The following is an 8670-nucleotide window of genomic DNA, read 5'->3' on the forward strand; positions in this document are numbered from 1 at the left end:
TTCCTCTGAGTAGAAAATAGTTTGGGAATCAGTAATTTCCTGACAGAAACTTTCAACGTATACAATGATATATAAATATCCTAAGCATAAAAATTATTGGGTTTTTACTTATATATTCTGATAAATGTGTTTTTGTGGTGTTTTGCCAAGCTAGGAAGTGAAATCAAATGGATGTTGGTGAGCACCCCATGGCAGCAGTTACTTCTTTTCGCTTGTTCAGAGGGAACTCTAACTTGGAAGCCTTCTTTAGGTAAGACAGTTGGTAGTTTGAAAAAGAAATATCAGTTTTGAAAAGTGATTGTATATGCTTAGGCTGGAATTCCAAGCTAACAAAGATCAACTTGTCTTGAGTTCTAATATTTTCCTGATGCTCATTGCTATCAAACTATTTTATATGAAATTTATGATTTGTGGATGGGTTTTATATTCTGAAAATTAATGTACATGAGGAAAAAGAAAGCTAAAATGTTATTTTTAATAGAATTATTGGTACCTAATATCCTTAAGTTATTTATGGTGATTCTGTCAGTGAATTGGCAGTTTAATGATTTTAATAAATAAACAGGTTTAACATTTAATCCATGTTAATACAGATTTAATGTATAGCACAATCCCTTTATTTAGAACGGCAAGGCAGTTTTCTAACTGGACATTTGGATGAAGTCTTTGTTTTATTTTTGGCTTCACTGCTTTTTAATGACGGATTATGTTAAGGATAACTTTTTTGTAATTCCTTAGTAAAATTTTAACTCTCCTTTCTGTAGGCTACCAAATAAAACAGTTACAAGCCAGATGTCAATAAATGTGCTCCATATCAGAGTTGAGAATCTAGCGTCCATTCCTTTACCTTCTCTGGGCCATCGTATTTCATTTTAGGGAATTAGCCCTTTAAAATAGTATATGCTTTGAATTATTGATGTCAGCAGTTTCATATATTCTACATTGTATTGCTCAGTTATGCACATAACTGGTTTAGTCAGATTAAAGTGTGTAGTAGCTCTTTTGCCTGATGCTTGAGATACATTTTTTTTTCCTTTTTTTCTCCAAACCCTAAAGATGACCTTTCATTTTGTTCAGTGACTTTATAGGTCATTCCTGCTTCTGGGATCCAACTCTATGTTGTAGTTAAGAAATGTTTCACATCAGACAGAGTGACTTACAAGACAGAGATATTTACATATTAAATAGATATTTCATTAGATTTGAAGGTAGGTTTCAATTATGACACCAAATCTTCCACATACACATTCCTAACATTCAGGGGTGAAGAGAGGGTTAAATAGTCAACATAAGTTCAGAACTACTCTTATCATTATTTTACCTTTTAAATAATTGTATACTTAAAATACTTTAGATTCTTATGTAAAATATATGTACAGGATTATATATTTGGGTATATCTAGACCTGAAATTTGTTGGAACTCAGTTGTGTCTCAAGCTGACTAATACCTGGAGAGTCATCATTTCTTTTCGTTGGGAGAGAATGCTCATTCCTTTGCTATTTTACATTGGCTGGTAAGGACCCAGTATGCTGGTCACACAGCTTCTGTCCCTGCTATATCCCACTTCTCTGCAGCTCATGTGTCCTGGGTGTCATCTGAACATTGTCACAGGTCATTTGACTTTTTGTTAGAATTGTGCTCCAACTTAAGTAATGTCATGGAATTTATTCAGGAAGATTCACTGGACAATTTAATATAGCAACAATGACTGCAGCATATATTGAGCACTTATTGTGTCCTGGCACTTAAGATACTTTAATCCTCTCAATAACCTATGAGATTGGTACTGCAGTTCTCCCTGCTTTTCAGATGAGGAAACTGAGGTTTAAGTTAACTTGCTCAGACAAGATCCCATGGTTAGTAAATGGCAGAACTGGGACTTACCCAGATCTATGCTTTTAATTATGTTTTACCATCTCCCAGACCCCCTGGGAGTTCTTAGCACAATTGCAATGTGATAGTGAGAATACAATAATTGACGAGGAATAAACCTGGCACATACACTGCTTCCTTGGACCTTTCCTGCTGGAAGCTTCCCCAACACCCCCCCCCCCCACCACATACAAACTCAAATGCATGCCATTCCCTTAATGTTCCATTGCAACTTGTCCCAATTTCAGTGATGGCATTTATCACTGTATTTTGCCGTTTCACCATAGCTCTTTGAGAGCAGGTCCCCTCCTATTTATCTCTGTATCCCTAGCACATAGTAGTACCTATCAACGCATGAAAGTGGAAAATTCTTGTCAAAATTGTCTTAAACTGTTTCTCATTTTCTAATGTTGTTATTCCATACAATTAAAGCAAAATATATGATGGAAATGTGGGGAAAATTATCACTTAACATTGTTTAATGTTTACAGAATGAAGAGGAACAATTTATCTGTTGTGAATAAAGTTGTCCAGTCTTCACCAGCAGTGAAACAGCCTAAACTTGGGTTCTACTCGTCTCTCAACCAGACTCATACAAACACTGTCCTTCTAGACTGGGGGAGTTTGCCTCACTATGTAGTGTTACGCATTTTTCAGTATCTTCCTTTAATGGATCGGGCCCGGGCATCTTCTGTATGTAAGAGATGGAATGAAGTTTTTCATATTCCTGACCTTTGGAGAAAGTTTGAGTTTGAACTGAACAAGTCAGCTACTTCATATTTTAACTCCACTCATCCTGATCTCATTCAGCAGATCATTAAAAAGCATGCTGCCCATCTCCAGTGCGTCAGCTTTAAGGTAAGAAAAATAAACAATAAATAAAAACAATGACTTGGGTTTTGTTAACATTTATGTATAACTAGATCATTATATTGAAGCAATCAATGAATTTTGCAGAATTTTAATCCCAAACTTTTTCCTATTTATCTGTTGTTACTTGCATAGATTTAGGTGTAGCACTTGAGCTATAATTGAATAATTTAAACTTCAGCTTCCTTCATGTAGATGCCATTATTAAAATTCAGGTAATTGAAAGTATAAATACAATTTGAAAGAGTGTAAATAAGATTCGAAAGTTTAAAGTGCTTAGAAAATTCATTTGTCATCATTTCTATTTTTCATTTTTTATCTGAGATAGTGTGTATAGAGAAAAATTCTAATTTATTTTATAGCTTGAAGGGTTAAGTACGGTTTTGCAATTGAATTCTGTTAAATAATTACATTGCCAATAACTTTCTGATAAGTTATATTCAGGAAATTAAGATTTTAAATTGTCTTTGTAGGTTGACAGTAGTACTGAATCAGCAGAAGCTGCCTGTGATATACTTTCTCAGCTGGTAAATTGTTCTATCCAGACTTTGGGCTTGATTTCAACAGCCAAGCCAAGTTTTATGAATGTGTCAAAGGTAAAGATGCTAGACATTTTTGTGAGATCTACTAAAATTCTTAAATATTGTCGAACTAGTCAAAAATAATTCTATTCCTAAAAACAGACCATAACCCTACTTGCACTCAAATAATTATTTAAAGCCATTTTCTGTTGATTTGACTAGCACTTATTTTTGATGAAATAGCTGATGCATGGTTTCATTCTTTAGATATATTCTGTAATTTTAGTAATTGTTTCACAGTAGATGTCATTAATATAAAAGTTGGATGTTATACTTAGAATTTTCAAGTGCCAGTTTACTTAGTTACTTTGAATGTAGAGTGTGTAGGGCCAATAGTGGGTGTCTTTCCTGTAATTCTATAGTCTCTCCATTGGAGGTGGAACAATATAATGTTTAACTAAATGTCCTATACTGATTAGGATGATGATTGCATCCTTACAGTAGAAATTCTAAAACAGCAGTGGCTTGAAAACATGACTGAGGTTTATTTCTCTTACACTAAAGAAATCCATAGGTGCCACAGTCCATAGCTGGTATGAAGTTGTTTGGAACCCACGCCCCTTCTAGGCACTCCATTCTCTCCAAGGTGTTTTCTTCATTTTCATGGCCCAAGATGGCTTTCTCAGTTCCAGCCATCACGTCCTTGTTCTAGACAGCTGGAGGGAAGAAATGGGGGGAGAAGGGTGTGCCCTCTCCTTTTTCAAGCTGTAAGTACCACAGGACTAGCCATAAGTACCTCATGGTGGTTCTGTCTGTCAGCCAGCTTAGCTCGTTGGCCACACCACATTTCTGGAAGGCTAGGACAGTCTTTTAGCTGGGTGGCGATGTGCCCAGCTAAAAATTGGAACCAGATTACCAAAAAAGAAAGGATGGATGATTCCTAGGAATCAACCCTAGGAATCAATTCCTAGGAAGCAACCAGCAGTCTCTGCCACAGAAACTGATGACTGTCTTCTCTTCATTCAGTCTTCAACTTGAAGGCCATTTCCTCAGGGAGGCCCTCCTTGACTACTTTTGCTAAAACAACACCCCCTCCTCTAGTTACTCACTACTGTATTACACTATTTTATTTTCTTTATATCCTTCATCAGGGCTTGAAATCACCTTATTTATTTAACATGTTTACTCTCTTCTCCTCAGACAGAAAACATCAACTCGTTGAAGGCAGGGATTCTATTTTGCTTATTTACCATTATAAACCCAGAATTAGAATAGTGCCTGATATGTAATAAGCACTAAACTACGGTTGCCAGTAAAACTGGCTAATGGAAACCTTCCTGTGGAAGAGGACAGAGGAATAGTAGCATCTCCTTTCTCGTTAACTGGGTCACGGCTCTCTTCTAGTAAGCATTTCTGCTAGCCTGAAAAGAATGGGTCTTTTGGGGATTCAAGTAATTTAAGTAACCAGATGAAAACGTACTACTTCTAAATAGTTATTTCCTTGTTTAGGAGCTAGGGAATCAGATCCACCTGAAATTCTTAGATTCTGAGCTGTCTCTCATGTTGCGCATCAGCTTCCGGGGCTAGCTTCTGGGTTAGCTGATGCCGTCACCAGAGTGGAGCACCAGCGATTAGCAGGCTTCACTTCAAGCTCTGCCTCCACAGCAAAATGAGCTCTGTGGCTTCTGGCAAAGTTGTGGATCTCTCTGAGCCTCAGTTTTTTCATTTGTAAACTGAGGGAAAGTAATGTAAAGCTACAGCATTTTGCTAGGCATAAGAAGTACTAAACTAATATATTGTTACTGTAATGAAATATGTACTCTAATGCTTAAATGTGTCCTTCAGTACTAAAAGAGTTGGGTGAGAGTTGATTAAAAGGAAAATAAACCTTATATTTCTTAAGGAAAGTGAGTGATCTATTTCTATTCCTCTAATAATTTTTGGCACCATAAAATTTAGTAAAGAGGTTTAGCTGTCCACCATTTAAAAATTTGTGTAAATCAGTTTACAATTAGTATAAACCAATGTTTTCTTATAAACGAATTAAGATGTATAACCAGTTTGGTCATTCTGATAGGGACAATAGAGCCTTTGATAGAATCCAAGTTGATTTTGTAAAAGGAAAAATGATCATGCATGGATTTCGTTTCCAGACTTTCTATCTGTGTCAAAAAATACTGGATCTGAAAACTTGTGAAATTCCATCCATTTTGAAGTCAAACTGTAAATAAGCTTTAGTTTGTCAATCTGCAAAACAGAGCAAGTTTTCAAACTGTATCTTTGTTTAGATAATTTGCTAGAAAAAAGTTTGGAAGAATATGACATCGTTTATTCATCAGCAATAAATATTGACCTTTTACTGTGTGCCAGATACTATTTCAGGTGCTGGAAATACAGGAGTGAATAAAAATATAAGATTTCTATTTCTTTCAGGCTAGGGGGTTGAATAGGTCCTGAAAGCACAATTTTAGGTTTTGTGGGTCATATCGTTCTGCTCACCTCTAGCACTGTAGTGTGAAAGCAGACATAGCATTACATAAATGAGGCAGCATGGCTGTATTACAGTCAGACTTTAATTATGGACACTGAAAGAGCTTCATATAATTTTCACATATCACAAAATATTACTCCTTAAAAATTTTCTTTCAACCATTTGAAAATGTAAAAACCACGCTTAACTCATGAGTCATACAGTAACAAGCTGTGGACTGATTTTGGCTACTGGACCATAACTTGCCAACCTCTATTCTAGGAAATAAATATGATTATATCCTTCTAATATTGAAAAACAAATCCTTAAGATTGAAAATAATTGGAAGATGTGTTTATGAAATCTTTGAAATTTCTTCCTTTCTCACCATTCCATTTATTAATGGTAAAAGTATAAAACTATACTTTGTTATAGAAATGTCTTCTACTGACTAATGGCACTATGAAAAATAGTAATATGTTGATTGCTTTTATTATGTTAGTGTAAGCATGTTGATATAGTTTTAATGAATTACTTAATTGAAGCTGTAGATGTTTAAATAATGTTTTTGTAATTTTTTTCTTATTGCCATGCTAGTCTCATTTTGTGTCAGCACTTACAGTTGTTTTTGTCAACTCAAAATCATTATCATCAATCAAAATTGAAGACACACCAGTGGATGATCCTTCTTTGAAGATTCTTGTGGCCAATAATAGTGATACTCTAAGACGCCTCAAAATGAGTAGCTGTCCTCATGTTTCATCTGATGGTAGGTTATATTTTTTAAGCTTGCATGATGTTTTTTATTATAGTAGTAGTAATAATGCAATTTCCTATTGAAAACTACATGCTTATAAGACATAATTCATTAATCTTTTTTCAAAAGACCTCTTAGCGTATAAGCTACGTATAGTTTAAATTGCTTCTCCTAGGAGTATCTTAGTTATGGATATTTTTTATTACATGTATAATGATATATATCTTGGCATCCATCTCCTCAAAAATCATTACATCTATTTTAGCAAATAATGAATAACTAATATCAAATTTAAATTCACAAAATGTTATATTAGTATCCATATTCTTTGTGTTTAAGGATTTTTCCCCATTCCCTGCAGGAATCCTTTGTGTAGCTGACCATTGTCAAGGTCTTAGAGAACTGGCATTAAATTATTACATGCTAAGTGATGAACTTCTCCTGGCACTTTCAAGTGAGACCCATGTTAACCTTGAGCATCTTCGAATAGATGTTGTGAGTGAAAATCCTGGACAAATCAAATTTCTTTCTATTAAAAAACAAAGTTGGGATGTACTCATTAAACACTCCCCTGGAGTTAATGTTGTTATGTACTTCTTTTTATATGAAGAGGAATTGGAGACGTTCTTCAAAGAAGAAACCCCTGTTACTCACCTTTATTTTGGTCGTTCCATAAGCAAAGCAATTCTAGGACGGATAGGTCTTAACTGTCCACGACTAATAGAGTTAGTAGTATGTGCTAATGGTCTTCAGGCTCTTGATAATGAACTTATTTGTATTGCTGAACACTGTAAAAACTTAACAGCCTTGGGCCTCAGTGAATGTGAAGTTAGCTGCAGTGCATTCATTGAGTTTGTAAGACTATGTGGGAGAAGGCTAACCCAGCTGTCTATCATGGAGGAAGTTTTGATCCCTGATGATGATTATAGCCTAGATGAAATTCATGCTGAAGTCTCCAAATACCTGGGAAGAGTATGGTTCCCTGATGTCATGCCTCTCTGGTAATTGATTACCAAAGATTCTTAACTTTTTTTTTTTAATCTATAAGATTAGCTTCTTTCTATCTCTGCAAGTGTAAATTTTAAGATGCATTGCTGAAATGTCTTAGGTAAAATATTTTATTGTTTGCAAACTGTCTTAATGGATTACAGCAGAAACATTTGAGAAAATAAGAGAAATTTGAAAAGACAGAAACTGTATATAGGGCACAGACACTGTATTGTGTATTAGATAGCTGATAGAAACAGTTGGTTTCTAGATAAGTTCCTCAGCCTTCCCTGAAGGTATATTTTGGCTTGCTAAATAAATTTATAATATTGAGCTTTGGATCCCTTAAATTATGTCATTTACAACTTTATATTGTTAATCATTTTTGTTTCATCTTGGTATTGATATATTTTACAAAATATTTAGTATTAAAAACTAAGAGTACAATCAAAATATAGATACAGAGGCTGGCTTAATTGTACTCCATTTTTAGCACTATATAGGATCATATTATGATTCAATAAATAACTTCTAATTTTCAGTGCACTTTGAATTCTACTTTATTATATTAACTTGGGAGAAAATGGGCATTAGATTAAAATTAAATAATGCTAATTCATTTTCTAAAGATACTGTGATTGCTAATTGATTAAATACACTACTGAGATGAAAAGGTAAATTTTTCAGAGTGTGCTTGGGAGGGAATCAGCATTTACTGAATATATTTACTGTGTATCTGAAACTATGCCAGATCCTTTGCAGAAGTGATCTTAGAATTTAATTAGTAACACAGCTAAAACTCTTTAACGGCTGTGTATTTGTTGCCTTTAAGATGAACATATATCCTTAAAATGACCCACAAGACCCTACAAGGTCTGGCTTCTCCCTGCTTCTTTGACCTTGTTTTCTCTTACCAAGTGCCCTTTGCCCTTCTGCTCCCATTCTCTTTCAGTTCCTTAAGACTGCCATGAACCCTTTAGTAAGAGTGCATTTGTGCATATTCTTTCTACTTCAATTACTCTCTTTGCTCCATCTTTCCTTTAGATGTCATTTCCTCAGGGAAGCCTCCGTGAGTCTCAGTGTTCTGTGATTTCCCTTTGTGGCGCTTATCACTATTGTAATTTGCTCTTCACTTGTATGATTATTATCTGCTTCAACCACTGTGCTGTAAGCTCCATCGTTGCAAGATCA

General features: G+C 34.8%; 1 protein-coding gene across 1 annotated transcript; it reads left to right on the top strand.

The window, feature by feature from the left end:
* Positions 1-207: 207 nt before the first annotated feature.
* On the top strand, positions 208-7497 carry FBXL21P (F-box and leucine rich repeat protein 21). Its single transcript, XM_007172185.2, has 5 exons — positions 208-250; positions 2366-2732; positions 3218-3340; positions 6333-6504; positions 6854-7497. The coding sequence occupies exons 2-5, from the start codon at positions 2367-2369 to the stop codon at positions 7495-7497; spliced, it is 1305 nt and encodes a 434-aa protein (XP_007172247.1). The 5' UTR covers positions 208-250; position 2366.
* Positions 7498-8670: the final 1173 nt, after the last annotated feature.

Source organism: Balaenoptera acutorostrata, chromosome 2, assembly GCF_949987535.1.
Source record: "Balaenoptera acutorostrata chromosome 2, mBalAcu1.1, whole genome shotgun sequence".
Lineage (NCBI taxonomy): Eukaryota > Metazoa > Chordata > Mammalia > Artiodactyla > Balaenopteridae > Balaenoptera > Balaenoptera acutorostrata.

Coding starts and splice junctions, on each gene's coding strand:
- FBXL21P (XM_007172185.2), top strand. CDS start 2,367: ATGAAGAGGAACAATTTATCTGTTGTGAATAAAGTTGTCCAGTCTTCA. Junction 2,733..3,217: donor TCCAGTGCGTCAGCTTTAAG/GTAAGAAAAATA, acceptor TTGTCTTTGTAG/GTTGACAGTAGTACTGAATC. Junction 6,505..6,853: donor TCCTCATGTTTCATCTGATG/GTAGGTTATATT, acceptor CATTCCCTGCAG/GAATCCTTTGTGTAGCTGAC.